The 19343-nt window shown below is 48.6% G+C and overlaps 1 protein-coding gene across 1 annotated transcript; it reads left to right on the top strand.

The window, feature by feature from the left end:
- Positions 1-14224: 14224 nt before the first annotated feature.
- LOC101774598 (peroxidase 16) lies at positions 14225-17945 on the top strand. The gene is made up of 4 exons (XM_004966088.4): positions 14225-14942; positions 15037-15228; positions 16465-16630; positions 17171-17945. Exons 1-4 carry the CDS (start codon positions 14700-14702, stop codon positions 17587-17589), a joined length of 1020 nt encoding a protein of 339 aa, XP_004966145.1. The 5' UTR covers positions 14225-14699; the 3' UTR covers positions 17590-17945.
- Positions 17946-19343: the final 1398 nt, after the last annotated feature.

The raw sequence follows: 19343 nt of genomic DNA, 5'->3' as shown, positions 1-19343 counted from the left end.
GGGATGGAGGCATCATAGGCTTGGCGGAGGTCGGACACGTGTCAACATCGAGGAGGTCGCGTGATGGCTAAGAGGAGATGGACGGTTTAGGTGGTTTGAGCCTCAAAACCACCATGCAGGCAAATTTCCTAATTTGGGCCTCAAAACTGGGGGGCAAGCCTGGTGTGGCTGGAGCTTCGAGAAGGAGGGCACGTGTTGCCATCACGAAACTTGTGTCGAGGCAAAGCGAAGTCATGAAGGCGGTGTGTCCGTCCGATGCGTCTACAAAAATCTGGACAGTTTTGCCCCTGCGAGGGTATGTATCCTAGTTGTAGTGGTAGGGGTATTTTAGTCTTTATACATGGACCATATAGGCAACAGGATGGCTGCTTGAGAGAGGCAGTTCTTGGAGTTTTTGTTTTTCCTTCTCGCTAGACTAGACAGGGGCTTTATGTGAACTCAAGAGTGGGAGGATGAGGGTGGCAATTCCCTAGCGAATTCCTCCCTTAAATCTCTCAAATTTGATGTTTTGTTCAGTCTGGTTCTTTTCTTAGGGTTCTTTATTTTTCCCCAAATCAATGCAGAGTTTCTGATCTTTTAGGACGCTTCTTTTTGGATTTGTTCGTTTGTGGGGAGAGGAGCTTGTGGTTTGAAGCTTTTCTGAATCGGAGTTGTGCAGGTCGAATTCTGAGAAACTGAAGGGGAGCTCGGGCTTCTGTTCTTGGTCTGCTAGACTCTAATTTTTCAACCATTTGCTCCACTGCTTCTTGTGTTGGTTTTTGCTCTCAGCTGCAGCTAGAAAATTTAATTCTCACTGTTTTGATCTCATGTTGCAGCTTGTGCTCTTCTCAGTTGTTTAATTCATGCAGTTCAATGACGCATGCCAACAATGCTTTGGACATCAAGTTGCTAGTGTCCTTTTAAAGCTACACAGTAAGCAATCATTGCTTTGTGCTCTTTTAGCTACTCAATGGATTTCTTGCATCATAACTCGCTGTCTTAACTATTTGCTTGTCTGTCTAGATGAACAACTAGCTATTCTCTACATGTCGAGTGAACTTAAAGTATGAGCCTTTTAATTGTCAGATCACTCACTTGTTTTGATTAGTAGCTGTGCAATTCAGTAGCTCTTGTGGCTTTATCATCTGCTAAAAAAAGTTTGACAGTGGTTAACTGAGTTATCTGTTTGCAGAAAAATAGCCAATGTGGCTTGCAGTTTGCTCTAGCTGACAGTTTGCTTACTTTCCAGTAATACTTATTCCTTTTGCTTGATCACTAGGACTGTGCTACTATGTTCTTAATTTTAGATTAGGCATAGTAGTATAGTAGCTTAGTGCAAGTTTGTGCCCGGCTGTTAACTTATGTTTTGCATCCGCATCGCTTTGAATTGTTTTCCTTAATCGTTCCTGGGGCTAGCATATCACAAGTTAAGATGCGTAGCCTTGGCGATTAAAAGAGAGGTTTGTTGGGTTGTAATTGGGACATATGTCTTATTTTTGGAGAGAATTTTAAAGGCTCCCATTCACCCCTCCTCTGGTTGTCCATTCCGGTTCTTCAATTAGTATCAGAGGTGGTTAAGGTTCTCAATACCCTAATCGGTTTCGAGATTCAATATGGTGACCACTGATCGTTCTTCCTCAACCGCGCCTCCCTACTTTAATGGGTCTGACTATCGATATTGGAAAACTCGCATAAGAGCCATCTCAATAGTAGAGGAGCATTGGTTTGGAAAATCACTCAGGATGATACTTATGTGATACCTGCCACTCGCTTAACTTAAGAAGCAAGAGATCAATATCACACCAACAACAAGGCAGTGGATATTTTGCTTGCTAGTTTGTTCCGTGCTGAGTTTGATCGTGTAGAGGATCAGTCTTTGGCTAATAAGATATGGTCCCGCCTGCAGAGTTTCCATGAGGGGAGCAATCAGGTGAAGGCATGTCTCTTTGAGACTTACCGGCGTGAGTAGGAAAACTTTGTTCATTTGCTCAGTGAGTCTGCTGATGCTTTTTTCCAGCGCTTTCTTACTATTGTGAACAAGATGAAAGCAAATATCACCGACTTGCCCTACATTGATCCTGATAGAGCTTTAGAGCTCCTGCATGCCTTGAATCACGATGTGTGGGGTACGAAGACTGACGCTATCATTGAGTCCACAAACTATGAGACTCTTACAATTGCTGAGCTTTTCGCCAAGCTGAAGTCGACAGAGGTTGACATGAGGTTCCGAGCAAAACATGGGAACCCTACTGACCCTCATAGTATGGCTCTCGTATCACGCTCTGCACAGTTACGTTGTTGGCTAACTCTTCCACCACGTCCTGTGCTTTGTCTTCTTTTGTGTTTATTTCAGAGGAGTAGTTGAAGGTTCTTGAGGATGAGGAGCTCGCCTTTATCACGAGGCGGTTCATGCGATTCAACGACAACTGCAAGAACCAGCGAAGGAGCAACAACAACTGTTTTGAGTGTGGCAAGCCAGGTCACTTCGCCGCCAACTACCCCGACAAGAACAAGTCCAAGAACGGGTACGACTACAACAAGTACAAGGAAAAGGACAACAACAAGAAGAAGTACAATGATCGCGAGAAGAAGGAGCACTGCAATAAGGCCAAAACGCGCGCCTTCATCGCCTCCCTCAGTGACGTCGACTCCGACACCAACGACCACACTGATTCAAACTCAAGTGAGGAGGACGACAACAACAAGGCGAAGAAGAAGGACAACAAGAATTTCAACGGCCTTTGCTTCTACTCCGGCAAGAACCGCAAGAACTGCATCATGGCCCTCAACACCGATGACAAGAAGGATGGTGAGGAAAGCAACTCCAACCCAAAAATAGAGGTAAAGCCTATTCCAGAACAACTTGCCTTAAAAGTAGAAGAACTCAATAATTGCTTGATCAATCAAGGTAAGTTAATCAAAAAGGCTGCTCGTGAATGAATTGAGCTTAAGGCTAAGTTGGAGAGTGCTTTGATTGAGTTAGTGTTGGCGCTAGAAATCGGTCAACTGAATCCCAGTGTCCGACACACGACCCGGGAGAATCTGCTTAGCTCTTGTTTGGGTGATTGCCCTGGTGCGGTTCGCGCGGCGTGCCAGCCAATCTGACCTGTTGATTGGCAAGGAAGAATACGTGTCAGGTTCAGAGATCACGATCGGCAAAGTTTCCGATCTTGAGAGAGCTTATCAGCGAATCGGCCGATTTGCTTTAACAAAGGGATCGGCTATAAAGCAGCCGATCACTGTAGCCTTGTAGACAGAAAACTACTGGAGTAACTGATACAAAGCTATGACAACAACACTAGGAATAGATCTAATCAGCAGTAGATGAATTTAATAGCAGATCGTAAAGAGAGCCGAAACTACTGATTCCTAGCTGGATAACTGGTGATAAAACTAGAAAAACAGGCAAAACCTATGATTCTAGCAAATATCGATAACTATTGAATAAATCTAAACGAAACAACAGCGATACGCCCGAAGTTAAAGCTTAGATATTACTCGATAAGCGGAACTTACAGAATCGGCCGGAGATCAAGCTGATGCAGCCCTGCCAACCCGCACAAACTCGTGAAAAAGAGGAAAGTATTGGCGAAGTCGCCTGCTTGAAAGTAAGTACGAGGAAAAAGTAGTTTGTTGTATTGATTGGTTGATGATTACAGATTTACAAAGGTAGCTATTTATAGCCCCGTACAGATATCTTCTTAACCGACTAGAATTCTATCCCTAATTCAAACAGAAAACGAATATCTACAAGCACGATTCGTGCTAGGTTGGTTACTCCACGCTTCGTGGGCTGATTTCCACCTTACCCTTCTACTCCTTTCCAAGCCCGTACAGGCCCAATTAGCCCATCCCCCTAATCGGCCGATTCCTCATCGGCAAAAGGCTACTGATTGGGACTTTGGTCTATTCGACCCGAAGCGAGACAGAAGTCACCGGCCGATCTCACACTGTAGCACCATTTGGCCGATTCCCAACTGTGCTTCTCCGATTCCCTCTCTTCTTGGCGCCGATTCTACTAGTGACGAAATCTGGCGTCAATAGTTAGTTATGCTTAAATCTGCTCCTACTGTTTCTGATGTTGTTGAGTGTGATGAATGTGCTGTTCACATAGCTAGTTTAGCTTCTTTGCAATCTATGCATGCTTCTCTAGTAGATGAACTTGATTTGAGTAGGGCTGCTTTAGATGAAGTTAAAACTAGACCTATTTTACTTGGTGCTTGCAAATCTTGCCCTGCTTTAAAAATTCAACTTGATGATGTGTGTGCTAAGATTAAGGTTTTTGAGAAATCTGATTTAATTGCTAAATCCAAAGTTCCTGAATGCACAAAGTGTTCCGATCATGTTATTATCAATCAAGAGTTCAAACATGCTATTCGAACAGCTGAGGATGAAAATACCTACTTATGCATAGTTCTCAGTTGGGTATCGAGTAGGGAACCTCAGTTGGGTATCATGATTCAGGAGTTTAAGAGGGCTGATGGTTTTGGGATTGTGAGTGTGATTAGGAATTGCAATTTCAATTGGTTGTATAAGAAGGTTGGTCAGTGCAGTGGTGAGAGAGAGAAACAAGCAACTTCCACCACATGTGAGCCATCTAAACTGAGTGGAGAGCAACCCATCCCAGAATGTGAGGAAAACCCTAAAGATGGAGTGTTTACTGAACCACCAAAACAAACTCCAAAGAAAACCATCTGGGTGGAAAAACCCAACCATCTCAGAAACAAGCTTGATACACTTCTACATATAGCTTTGAAGTATCCTCCAACAAAACCCAAAGCCAAACCACAACCAAGAGTGAATCCTCAACCAAGAGTGAACCCTCAACCCAAAGCTAACCCACAGCCGAGAGCTAACCCATAGCCAAAGCAACCAATTCGGTTCCACTGTGAGTATTGCAAAAGGGAGGGTCCTCTTGAGGAGTTTTGCTTTCGAACGAAGAAAGCTTTGAGGCGTGAGCGTGCGTGGGACAACCGAGACATGTACCACCCTTCTCATGGTGTACATGCGTCTAGATCAACTCCTCCACCTCGTCGTGTGGGTAGTATGCGTTTAGTTCCTTCTCGCAGGTTTGCCAAGCATGCTCCTAGTCGTGATCAATATGACTTAGGATAACATGACCGTGGCTCTGAGTCTTAGAGGTAAAACGGACCACGGTTTCCCCCTCGTGGTGGCCATTGTCCTCCAGTGAGACAGAGAGATGGTTAACTTTGCTAATCCCACTCTTGAGCAGATGGCATTCGTACCTCCAGCTCTGCTGCATCATTTGCAAGACACGTACGGGCGCGACAGCTCTCCGGAGCACTTTGCCGATGTGTCGCTCGCTCGCGTGCCTATCCCTCTAGCTTTTGTTGCGTGCGTGCATAAGCGGAGCTACAGGGTATGCCGGGTAGGCCCTAGCATACCCTGGGCCCAGCACCTTACCTGTACTCCCGTGGTCCCCTGGTCCTCTGCCACTTTGCCTAGGCCCAACAGACGATGCCCAGGCCCAGCTTTTAGCCCCCTTGGTTGCTTGGTGCGTGGATACGACTGCATGCGGAGTGCCTGCCTACCTCTGGTTACAAGATTGGCCCATGATTTGACGCGTGAGACTTCACGTCTCGATTTGCGCCGCCACAACTTTTCCGCCTGACAGTCCGCAGGACTCCTCCTGTCCTCCGCGGGACCGCCGCCGGCTGCCGCACTAGGCCACCAGGGCCAGCGCATCTGCGCAAGTGCGTAACTGCGTGGGGGACTTCGTGCGGTTGCGTGAAAACTTCTGATCGTCCACAAGTCATCGGCCAGGTTTAAGATGAATCTATCTTCTATTTTTTTCTTATTTGAAAAGACTTATATTCTTAAATATTTTTATTTATTTATGTATGAGTGCTTTTTTTATTTCAGTTCGTGATTTTATTGAACGGACCATCAATCCATCAACATTCTTAAATTAATATCTTGTGAGGTTGTGATTTGTAAGTTTTCTACCCAAAAATTTAAAACATGATTCTATCGTTACATGTTTATTTTGCTATAATGTCTAGTTAGTTGTTGTACTTACATTACATAGATATTGTTTTTTCAGAACGGTTGGATTATAAAGAGAGGCGGAGATATTGCATCTCTTTTTCAGAAACATGCAACAAAGAAGGCAGCAGCATCTGCTGCTTCAAATACTGTCCCATCTCCAGTTGAAACTTTTGTGGAAGAACAGAATCAGGAGCAGGATAGAGTAGTAGTTGAAGAAATCGCGGATCCTGTACCCTCGCCTCCACCACTGCAACCACCCTCATCACAACCGCCAGTTTATGACATCAATCATCTTCCACATGATCTAGGTGAAAGGCGGCCCATTGAAAGTTATCATGTTAATGATCAAGATGCAATTCGAAGAGCATATATTATTAAAGGCCGATTCAAACCTATTAATCATGATTTTCCATCAAGAAAAATTGGAGGTAGGGATCGCCAATCCAATTATGTATGGATGTATAATCATGAGTGGCTTGAATATAGTATCAAGAAGGATTCTGTGTTTTGCTTTATATGCTACTTGTTCAAGAAGGGTGCTGGGTCAAATACATTTATTGTTGGAGGATGGAATAATTGGAATATAGAAAACAAAGCACTTCTCAAACATAGTGGTTCTATGGCACACAATGCAGCTCAAAAGAAATACATTGGTTTTATAAATCCCAAGGTAGCAGTTGATTATCACATTGAGAAGTGGACTGATGAGGATCTTCATCTTTATAAGAAAAGGTTGACATATTCACTTAAATGTATCAAGTTTCTTTTGCATCAAGGATTGGCATTTCATGGACATGATGAAAATGAAGAGTCTAGCAACAGAGGAAATTTCATTGAACTTTTGAAGTTTCTTACAAGAAATAGTGATGAAGTGAACAAGTATGTCTTGAATAATGCTCCAGGTAATTGCACCTTAACTAGCCCAGAGATACAAAAGCAAATTATTCATTGTTGTACCATAGAAACTAGAAAGAAAATAATTGAAGAACTTGATGATGAGCCCTATGCAATTTAGCTGATGAGTCCAGTGACATATCACATAAAGAACAACTAGCTCTTTGCTTGCGTTATGTTGATAAACTTGGAAGACCTTGTGAACACTTTATTGGAGTTGTTCATATAGATGATACTACCTCTTTGTCACTTAAGGAAGCTATTGAGGGTTTACTTGTTAGTCATGGATTGACTATGACTCAAATTAGAGGTCAAGGTTATGATGGGGCCAGCAATATGAAAGGAGATATTAAAGGGCTAAAAACATTGATAATGGAAGAATCACCTTCTGTGTATTATATTCATTGGTTTGCACATCAACTCCAACTAGTTCTTGTTGTTGTTGCCAAGAGAAATATTGATTGTAAGAGCTTTTTTGATCAAGTATCTATCTTATTGAATATTATTGGAGTTTCTTGCAAGCGTCATGGTATGCTTCGAACTGCTAGGCTTGAGAATATCAAGAAAGCATTTGAGTGTGGTGAGCTTGAATCAGGGAGTGGATTAAATCAAGAGATGAGTTTTCCTAGGCCTGGTGAAACTTGATGGGGCACTCATTACAAAACTATATGCAGCATCATTACAATGTATTCCTCAATCCATGATGTGCTCATTGATCTTCGTGATGATATTTCACATAAGGATGATTGGACAAAGATACATTTTGTACTTGGAGCATTTGAAACTTTTGAGTTTGTTTTCTTTGTGCACTTAATGTTTGTTATTCTTGGATACACAAATGAGTTATCTGAGTGTTTGCAGAGAATGGATCAAGATATTCTTAATGCAATCTCCCTTGTTAATGTGGCAAAGAACAAAATGCAACAATTAAGGTCTGATGGTTGGGACCACTTCCTTGATAGGGTCACTTCTTTTTGCATTAAATGTGATGTTAAAATTCCTACTATGGATGGTGATTATGTGTCGTATGGAAAATCAGCAAGGTATGCCCGTGCCCAAAACTAAACAAATGATGACCATTTTAGAAGAGAAGTATATATTGGTGTCATTGGTCAAATTAGTCAAGAGCTTGATAATCGGTTTGATGAGATCAATATGGAGCTACTTTCGTGTATGTCAACCTTCAGTCCTTCCAATTCATTTGCTTCGTTTGATGCACAGAAGGTACGCAGATTGGCTGAATTTTATCTTAAGGACTTCTCCAACAATGATTTGCTAAAACTTGAATTGCAATTTGATAATTATATTGATGACATGCGACGAGATGATAGCTTCAAGGGTCTAGACATCATCGTTGATCTCTCAGTTAAACTTGTTCAAACACGGAGGTACAAAATGTATGATATGGTTTACTTGCTTCTCAAATTGATATTACTTTTACGAGTGGCAACAGTGAGTGTTGAAAGGGTATTTTCTGCAATGGTCAAAGTGAAAATAAAGTCAAGGAATAAGCTAGGTGATAGTGTTTTGGATGATTGTCTAGTCACATTCATTGAGAGGGATATTTTCTTCCAAGTGAATGAAGAAGATATAATCAAGACATTCATGTCATTCAAAAAGCGGCGGGTAAACAAAGCAGACAAATAATATTGTAAGTTTTTTATGCTATATTTCGAACTATTTATATTATGATTTGTTATTGTTTCTAGTTTAATCTTTAAATTTATCGAATTGCAAATGGTTTTATCGAGTTGCATAAAAACTTTTTTTTCAGCCTACCCTGTGATAATATCTTGCCGCTGCGTGCGTGCTTGTGTTTCTGCAATAGCTAGCTTTGACGTGCGCCGCTAAAGGCCCCTCCGCTCCATCCTTGTCGATCCGTGAAGATATGCACCTTACGTACGCGCCCATCGTGTGCCCGAGGCCCAGCATTAAAACGCGTCAGCGAGGCTTTGGCTTTCCGTGCGCGCGCCGCGCAATGTCCGGTCCGCGCCGGCTTTGTGTTTGTGAGAGCACCGATCGCCGCCCGTGAAGCAAGCAAGGGACGACGGAGAGGGCGCGACGGGGATGCGCATGCACGAGGGAGCGCGACCGTAGGTTTGGCTGCCGCGACAGGGACAAGGAACTGGATCTGCAGGCGTACGTAGCGATGACTTGGGGAAGAGGTGCCGTACACGAATCCGAAACCGAGACGGGATGATTGGGCGATGGTGGCAGCAGCATGTAGGCTTAAGCGCCCGTGCCCCGTTGCGTGTCGCGGTCCGGCGATGCGTTGTGCGCGGCGCGGCGCGAGGAAAGCAACGAAGGCGGCAGCGGCGCCGCTGGAAGAAGACGTTCGGTGACAGGATCGTTGTCTTATCAGGACACCAACTTAATTGAAACCGGCTGGATTAGTTGTCAGGGTCGGCGTTAAGTAACATAGTCTTTTTGACTATTTGCTGAATGCTCACGGGTAGCTATGCTCGTGCGTGGCGCATAATGCCGGATGCGACGATTGGATGGCACAAAAATGATGTGCACAGTTTTCTGCAGGGTGCTTCTCCTGTTCCTCTGTTATGTAGTCATCTGTTGATCAGCTGTGCACCAGTACCAACTTCAGTTCACGGGTCTAACAGCGTGCTGGTGTTGCACTGTTGCCGGCTTGCAGCAACTAACCAGGCGAATGCGTTCGTGGACACGATCGAGTACGTGGATAATGGCAAATCTCAAGAGATGGCAGCGTTTTTCCTTTTAGTGAGTGCGTGGGCGCATCCGAGAAAAAAGGGCCGGATAGATAGACACGGCCACGCCGGACGCCACGAAGGCACCCACCCACACCGATTACGGGCAGGCACAGGCACCCGCGCGTGCGCGCGAGGGAATCCAGTGCAAAGACGGCCGGCGTGGTCCGGCGGCGGCCGTGGCCGCGAAAACAACGCCCGTTTCTTCAGATCTCGTGCCGCCCATCCGCCATGGTGGACCGATCGATTAAGGTACTAAGTAGCATCTGGAGCGCCTGCAACAGTGGTCGCTATAGTGATAGCGGTACCGCTACAGTTTAGTGGACCCAAGATAATATGTTTGGACTTAGCGTCCGCTATTAACTACCACTGTGGCCGCTATTGCTAATGTAAAGCTGATGTTCGCTACATTTATGGTTCAAGTGACATATGAATATGAATCAAATAGTAATAATAATATTTAAAATGATTATTTAGGTAATGATGAAGAATTATGAGATGACGAATGAATTTCTTATTCATTGATATGAGAATTTAATGTTAATATATATTCATACATCTTAATTATATCTATTTAGTTGTGATTCTTACATTCAAATGTCATAGCTAACTTAAATACTTTAACTTTTAACTCTTTTAAAAGTAAACTAGATGTTAATATTCATATATACTCTAAATTTGTGACTATTTTTAAATTTCGCTATTTGGACTTAGTGTCCGCTATAGCACCCACCATCCGTGATCCACTGTGCCGGTACTAACCCGCTACCAAACCGCTAGATCGAAGCCATCGGCGTGGGCGCATGGCGCGGCGCCTCCCGCCGTGATGACCCATCCATGCCGGGGAGCCGAAACCATGGGGCTATTCCACCCGCTGCGGGCGCGACGTGCGTGCCAGTGGTGCGCCGGCTGGCCCGGCCTTGGCCGCTTTTGCTAGGGGACAATTAAATTTCGCGTGCGTCACTGGTCAATCCGGCCGGGCGGCATAGTACGCGCAGCCAGGCGCCAGCCGGCAGATTGATCCATCGTGAATTCATCGCCGGGGTCACGGGGAAACGCGAGCGGATTGGGCGCGCCGCGCGCCTCCCCTATCCGGACGTGACCGCCGCAACCCGCGAGCGCACGCCAGGGCAGGGCAGCAGATAGATACGCGCGCGCACATGCGCCCAACGGCATCTGTCGCGTCGTGCTCCGCCACGGCGGCCTTCCATCCCTCTACCGGAAATATTCACGTGCCGGGGAATTCTCCGAGACACCCCCAAGGTTTTCGCGTGGCCTTGCGGCTCGCGAATGCTCACATGCGCGCTCGAGAGGGATTCGGTCGCGGACTCGCGGTGACGCCGACGGGGTTTGTTTCGTCCACGGCACCGTTCGTTCGTTCTCACATGGCGACGTTGTCTGCCACCGCGAAGCGCCCAGACGTGCCCAGTCAGCTCGGTACGTGGCACTGTTCGCAAGTCTCTTCGACACCCACCCTAAAAATAGAGAGAGTCTTTTCGACACACCTGGAGCGCTGCGTTTTTTCTACGGCCGCGTGATGGCTGGATCGGATTCTGATCAGGCGTCGCCGTCCCTGCACAGGCTGCTGCACTGATGGTGAGAACGAGAGTGGAGTCAAATCGGTTATTTCTGATCGCATGATTTCCTTCCCGGGCGCGACGAGTCGCCGTCCGCCGAGGCCGTGTCGTGTCGTCCGTCGCCGAGTGGGCGCGGAGCCGGGAGGAGCGCAATCATCGTTGTCGTCGTCTGGCTCTGTAACTCATCATGGCTCGCCGGACTTTGCCGTTGAAGCTACGTCAGTGTGCCGATTACCATCGCCTCGCGCGGCGCTTTGCGTAGCTAACAGCTACCACAAACACGCTTACCGATAAGATAATCGCGCCACCGTGAGCCCGCTGCCGGCGATAACCCTCGCATTCTCCTGTACCGGGAGCACGGCTAAGCAAAGCAGCGACCTGATGCACTGCGTTCCTGTCAAACTTTTGCAAAGCAGGTGCCGTTAAAGCGTTTGCGCCTCTGCTTCTTTTCTTGCCCACTGATGAGTGATGACTGGCCTCGAAAGCTCACACGTACTGCTGCCACGCTTTTTCTTCTACGGAATATAAGTCACCTGCTCTTTTTCCCCATCATCATTCCCGTAGCTTGGCACGCACTTCTATCCGACTTGGAGGGCAGCAAGCAAGGCAGCTGCCCTGTGGAATGATAATTGATGAGGCACATTCCCAGTTAGGTACGGCCCGGAGCTCGAAACTTTTGTTTTTTTTGAAAAAGTCTATTTTACTCCCCTCGCATATTTATTTTATCCACTTAATCCCTTAAGTAAAATTTAGACTCACTTTACTCCTACAAACTATTTCATTTGATCCAATCTACCCCTTCTCTTTTTTTTTCTTCACGTAAAAATTGAATTTTAATTTCAAATTTTATCAGTTCACTTATAACATGATGCTCCATGTTAAAAAAATATATTAGAATTTTTTCATGATTACTTTTTGTAAATTTTGTATATCTAAGGTCAATTTCGTATTAAATATTCCTAACCTATGAAAATAACTATGAAAAATTCTTAGTATAATTTTCTAACATAAGACATCATGTTTTATATGTGCTCACAAAATCTGAACTCAAAATTCAACTCATACACGAAGAAAAAAAAGAGAAATTTAATTAGGGGTGGATTGGAACAAATGAAATAGTTCAGGCTAAAACTTTGTTCGGGGAGTTAAGCGGACAAAGTGGATAAGTAAGGGGAGTAAAATGAATTTTTTTCTCTCTTTTTTTCCGGCGAGCGGAATACTCTGGTTTCCTTGGCCGGTTTGGAGAAGCACATATACCTTGGAGCGGAACACAGTAGTACTGTGCATTAGAGTCCACGCATGCGTGCAGAGTCTTTTGATGCAGAAGCAAGCTGATTCGTGTCTGACTCTGACATGACCATTATGCTCTTCGATCTCCTCGCGAATGCTAGCGCGCAGTAACAAATCGTGGAGGATAAAACATATGCACCCACTCGTGCGTGCGCCGCTAAAGCGTGAAAGCTTGCGGTTCTTTAATCGCCAACCACAGGCGCAACGTTCGAATCAGACAGTTTTTGTTTTTGATAAAAAAAAATCAGACAGGTTGATCAAGCTGAATTTTATAGTCCGTCCCGGTTACTTAGCGCCAGAGAGTACCACCAGAACCGCGCTTTTCCTTTCTCCCCACTTGGAACCTTCTGGCTCTCTCCTTTCCTAGTTCCTACCAAAGCACCAGCATTCTTTAAGCACTTGTGATCAGACGCGGCAACGCAATCCAGTCCAGGCACGCGTAGGACTTGGGAGCCTACCTTACCTTACACTACGCCTGACTTTGTAGGACACAGCATGCGAAGGAGCACGGCAATCCTTTCACGTCGTCGACGTGCGAAGCCGACTTGGAAACGTGGAGACATTTTGCGGTGGCTTCCGGACCGTCCTAACACGGCGTTCTGTTGTCTCTGTCTGCACGGGCGAACTGCGGCCTGTACGCAAATTCAGTTCGCCGTACAGAACAGTGGCCGGAGTTACTGGATCTAGCACCGGCATCGTACGCCTGCCCGCTCTAACTGCGCAAGATCGCATACTATTACGTGCGTCCAGTGCAGCGTTGAGCGTTCCATTCCCCAACAGGGTTGCAGGTAGGGCCTTTGCTCAGGAAGGAAAGCACGTTTATTCTGCAATGAAGCGAGAAAATAGCAATCTCCATGCTCTGAACTCTGAAGCCTCAGAAACATTTCTGTGCCGTGCCTTCTTTCGGCAGGATCACGGACGGATGCCTTCACCCGGGGCGGCGGTTAGCATCGGAGACCCTCGAAACCCGGCAAAAAGAAAAAAAAAGGTATCTTCATTTGCTCCACAACGGCCACTTTTGTTAGTGGAAATGTTAAAGAAAACCCCCGGCAATCTTTCGGGAATATATGCGCAAGCAAAAAACAAAAAGAGCGCGCGCCCCCTGCTTTTGACTCCCGCGGCTCGCCCGGGCGCTCCCCGTCGCCATCCTCCGGCGCGCTCGCGCTCGCCCACGAGTTCCTTCATCTCTCACGGCGCCTCACCAGAGTCACCTCGCGCATGGGCCGTATCTACACGCGCGCGACGCGACGTCTCTGTAGCGTTGCCGATACGTGCAGCAAAGCCAGCAGGGTGCACCCACATGCCATGTCCTCTATGGGTTGAGCGTGGCTGATTCGGCGCACGTCGCCCGTCCTGGGTTTCTGATTCGGCGACCACCTCGCGCTGTCCTCGCCGGACTCCCGTTTCGGTACTCTAAACAAACGTGCAGAACACCGAGACGGGCTGAGAACGAAGGAAATGAGCTGGCTGCAGATACTGGCTGCTCGTACCGAGCAGAGGCTAGGGGACTGCAGAGCAAGCAAGCTGCCGAGACTGAGTTTAGTTTTCCGGTTTCGAGGTTAATGGTGATCAGGGCGAGCATATGGATGTCTGTACTGTACATCGTGGACAACAGCCACGCACATTACCACCCCTCTCTGGAGTTTTCCGGCAGAGGAAGCAGTGAGAAAGTGAGGAGCAGAGGCCGCCAGCCGTTGCTAGTTGGGCGCCTCGGCGTTTCATTTGTTTAGCTTGAGAAGAGCAGCGAGTGTGCCGTGTCCCGTCCCCAGGAGGCCCATGCCGAGGCCTTATTCTCTTCTCTCCCTTGTCCGTCCCCATCATTGCAAGTAACCTCTCCGCCGCCGGGCGCTCCTTTCTTTTCTCATCGCCAGCCAGCTCGCGCGCTCCCCCGGCAAGGGCAAGAAGAGACCAACAGCAACAGGGCCATCCAGCCGCGCGCGAGCTCAGCACTCAGCAGCTTATCGGCCTCGTGTCAGCCTCGGCTCATCTATATAAGCGCCCGCCTCTCTCCTCACTTAAAGCAAACACCCAGTGTTAGCTCCGCACCACGCACGGAGCGAGAGAAAGAGAAGGCGGGGCAGCGGCTGCGGCTGTGCGAGCAGGCCATTAACGCCAGACAGATAGGTGTTAGAGGTAGAGGTGAGAGGGAGAAGAAGGCTAGCGAGAGCTAGCTGCTGAGAGACGGATTGAGGGAGAGAGCAGCAGCTGGAACAAGTATAGCTCGGAGGCAATGAGGTCGTGGAGGCCGTCGCCGTCGCCGTTGCGGCAAAGCATGGTTGCGGTGGTCGTAGTGATGGCCGCGACGGCGTGGTGCGCGGCGGCGCAAGCGGCGCAGCTGAGCCAGAGCTACTACGCGTCGACGTGCCCCAACGTGGAGACCCTTGTCCGCGGCGCCGTCACCCAGAAGCTGCAGGAGACCTTCAACGCCGCGCCGGGCACGCTCCGCCTCTTCTTCCACGACTGCTTCGTCAGGGTAACTTCAATCACCTGTCACGTCCGTCGATTCCTACGTTCTGTACTTGTTGCGTCGGTCGAGATTGACGCACGGCGATCTTGATTGATTGCAGGGCTGCGACGCGTCGGTGCTGCTGTCGGGCCCCGACGACGAGCACAGCGCCGGCGCCGACACGACGCTGTCCCCGGACGCGCTGGACCTCATCACCCGCGCCAAGGCCGCCGTCGACGGCGACGCGCAGTGCGCCAACAAGGTCTCCTGCGCCGACATCCTCGCCCTCGCCGCCCGCGACGTCGTCTCCCAGGTACTCAGCGATCCCAATTCCCACTGCACACCCGGCACTCTCTACCCCAACCCCAACTCCCGTAGAAAGAAATTTCGTTGGCGCTGTCTCCCTTTCCGTCGCTTTCGGCGCCTGAACGGGACGGGGAGGGAAACCGGCGAGCCAGCCGTTTGCGCAAACAAAGCTTGCTTGCTTTCCAGGCGGTTATGCCACTTTGGCCGGTGTGGGATTAGCGAAGGGAGCTCACGCTTAAACCCTACGCCATTAGCGCACCGCACACCCTCGCCACGCTAATTAATTTCTCCCCTGCTCTCGAGTGGTTCTCGGCTGCCGCGCGCCCGCCGGGCGACAGCCATGATGAGGAAGGGGCAGGCTGACATGTACGGCGGCCACTGCGCCCGCGTGTGCACGCGCGTGCCCGGCGCCGACGGATTCCGCAGCCGCAGCGGCAGCGCCAGTCCGCACTGCTGACCCTTAGCTGTGCCGCAACAACCATCCGTGTCCAGTCCATCCCCCTGTCGTCGTCTTCCCCTGATTCTCCCAAGCAACCTCGAAGCTGATTAGGTCTGTGCAGACTGAATGCTTTGTTAGGAAGCCAGGATTAGCACAAAGCAGGAGCTGCAAAGAGGAGGGGAGGAGTTCAAACAAAGAAAAATTGGATTCAGATTTGGCGCTAAGACATGGGATTGGGAGTGGTCCTGGTAGGCTGGTACCGCGCCCTGTCGGAATTCCGCTGTCCCAGCTCATTCATTCACTCGCTCGGGGCAGGCAGGGAAGGCAGCCGGTCCAGAGCCGGCCGGGACGGGGCATGGCGCGACGGGGAGCGCGTTACTGCTCTGCTCGTGGTGCCGGCGGGCCTTTCTTCAATTCCCTTCCCTGACGGAACCCCGGACACGGTTTGGCGCCGTAAATGAGGCTGCACGGGGTCGACAGATACGGCCACCCGATACCTAATCCGCCGGGCGATGCTGTGCAGTTTCCCCGGCCTCCCTGGACGGACAGACCGGCCGGCCGGCCAGCCCGCCGGCGCTCGTAGAGTAGAGTAGAGATACGGGCTCGTCAGTTATGATTGAGCCGAGCAACTCTGCCGAAATTTCTGCCCATGTTCATATGCTATTCGGGAGCGAGTGTACTGCGTTGGAGTAGGTTGCAAGCTGCTTTGGATGTGAATTCCTTTTGTTTTTGTAGTAACTGAAGATTTGACTGCAAGACTACTGAGTACTACTGACGGTGAGGATTTGTTTGGTGGATGTGCAGACGGGCGGGCCGTACTATCAGGTGGAGCTGGGGCGGCTTGACGGCAAGGTGGGCACGCGCGCCGTGGTGAAGCACAGCCTCCCCGGCGCCGGCTTCGACCTGGACCAGCTCAACACCCTCTTCGCCGCCAACGGCCTCACCCAGACCGACATGATCGCGCTCTCAGGTACGCCGCCACCGCGCATTATTTATATATATGTATATACCTCTTCACGTCCGCATCACGAGTTCACGACATGCCATGCCATTGCCATCTTGTGGTTAGCGAGTCGCCTGTCACGAACGCGGCGGCGAGCAGGCCGGTTGGCAGCTGCGGTCGGGATCGCTGTGCCTCATAACTCCGTTGGCTCCGTCTCGTCTGCGCCTCCGATCCCGGCGACTGGGCTACTGAGCATTTGTTGCTCGTAGAAGCGCATGTCCTTTCCAGCCTGGCGTTGGGTATGCATGCCCAGCTTCTCACTGCGGCGTGCAGGCTTTTCCCTTGGCATGGTCCCGTTGGTTTGGTTCTTCCGTGTCCATGGAGTCAGTCAGTCCATTGCTGCTGCTCGCTACACGTTCTGGGTGTCAGCCTGGCCGTAGTAAAAACTTTGAACTGTTCTGTGTCAGCGTTTGTACACAGCAGTGCAACCATCACGATTGGTGATCGAGCGATGACGCCGCCACAGTGTCACTGACGTGCTGTGCTTGCGATGCGCGACTCATGCAGGTGGGCACACGATCGGCGTGACGCACTGCGACAAGTTCGTGCGGCGGCTGTACCCGTTCAAGGGCTCCCGAGGCGGCGCCGGCGGTGCGGGGCCGCCGATGAACCTCTACTTCCTGCGGCAGATGCGGCAGACGTGCCCGCTCAACTACAGCCCGTCGGCGTTCGCGATGCTGGACGCCGTGACGCCGCGCAAGTTCGACAACGGCTACTACCAGACGCTGCAGCAGATGAAGGGCCTGCTCGCCTCCGACCAGGTCCTCTTCGCCGACCGCCGCTCCCGCGCCACCGTCAACTACTTCGCCGCAAACCAGACCGCCTTCTTCGACGCCTTCGTCGCCGCCATGGCCAAGCTCGGCCGCGTCGGCGTCAAGACCGGATCCGATGGCGAGATCCGCCGGGTCTGCACCAAGGTCAACTAGCACTACTCGTCACTTCGCCCGAGGTTGATCTGCCTTCACCGTACATTATACCTGGGTAGTAGAGGGTTAAGATGAATGTGAATGTCCATGTCCATGCCAAGTCGGAGTCCATCGATCACAGATTCACAGTCACAGTGTATGAATTCGTTAATCCGCCGATTCTTTCCTTGATTGTGTAGTAAAAAAACATGTAACAAGAAGAGGGAGATCCATACAGAACGTCTTAGGATATTTTCAGTTCATGGCCTACCATGTGAATGTGATAGGAGAAAGAAGGTACCATACTCACTACATCGATGTAAATGCTACTGTTTGGTCCAGTTGATCAAAGTATATGCCCACCTTCCTTTTTGACAGTTGCTGCTCTCAGTCACGAGAAACAGAAATGAGGGTTGAGCCGCCTGTACGCTGTCCAGGCTGATGACAGAGCATGCATGGTCCAAGTTTCTCATAAATACAGCCGGGCATGAGCTGTGTGTGTATGCAATGCAGTTCAGGAAACCATGTGATGCTTTCAGAGGATGAGCGCGCAAGAGTTAAGGTGGTTGCTGAGGAGGAACAGTGATCTGGAACAGTGATCTGTGGTGTGTTGATGCCTACTCTGATGGAGAGGATGGTTTCTGCTTTTAGTTTTGATGAGAAAGAAATGGTGATTCTGTTTTCATGTGATGAACAGGAAAAGGTGACTGGAAAATGTGATTCTGTGACACAACAAATCTGAAATGTGCGGCAATGAGCCACTCCTTTTCTATTCTAGGTCAATTAATAGAAGTTTCAAGGCATTGGCATGATGGATTCCGAATGCATACCTTCATGCGTTGGTATGGCACAATCGCAGAGGAGCCGCCGCCAAATTTGCTGTTTTCCAACCAACTGATGAAGTGGTTCTCCCTTTGGATGTTCTGGAGCCTAGCATCAAGGAGCACATTAACTGAATGTTGCAATCTGCAACATGGGTAATCTTGACCTTATATCTGACCAGTGAAATTTAAGCCTAAGCAGTAAGTGTGCCTCACATGGCACGGTGGTGGGTCACAGTCTCACAGGGCTCACAGTCAAGTCTATGTCACCTTCCTGTTCATGTCCACATTGCATTTTACGCCCATCTTCTGATGCTAATCCTTTTCATGTTTCTCAACGAAATATGTCAAACATCATAGGCTGTTTTCAGGCCCCTGCATATCTGACAGAAGCACACACACTGTAGTAATAAATAGTAAGCACCACAGTTTATAGAAGTAATATTTGTCGAACAAATAGTTTTCTGACGAACATGGCAGTAATATTTGAAACTTTGCTCCATGAACAAATGTCTCCAAGACTAGTAATACTGAACAGGAAGATTCAGAATGGTCCAAGAGACCTTATACCAAGTACACAGCAGTATGAATGTGATCAGCAATTCGGCACCGCTATTGAATATTGATATTGTCTCTTTAATACCAGCTGAAGCATGTGTACCTGACGGCCAGAAATTCTATGAATCTGGCCAGAAATTTCAGATGGCCTCGGACCTCAAATCTCACATCACCTTAAATACTTGACCATCCATTTTCAGTCTTGAAGTGCATTTAAACTAAACAGTTTAGGTTGTCCGAAACTGTTTTTTTTCTTTCCTTTTTCTTTTTTTCGTTTTTTTGGCTAAATCTGCCTGCTCTAAGCAACTGAATATAGAAGAGGATTTTATAAGCACTGACAGTAGGCATGCTCTTAGTTTGGTCCCCTATCTTGGCAAAATAACGTAAATTAGAATC

The sequence above is a fragment of the Setaria italica genome, chromosome IV (genome assembly GCF_000263155.2).
Source record: "Setaria italica strain Yugu1 chromosome IV, Setaria_italica_v2.0, whole genome shotgun sequence".
Classification (NCBI taxonomy): Eukaryota; Viridiplantae; Streptophyta; class Magnoliopsida; order Poales; family Poaceae; genus Setaria; species Setaria italica.
Note: the sequence above shows the minus strand (reverse complement) of the source record. Positions and strands in the feature narration are given on the sequence as shown.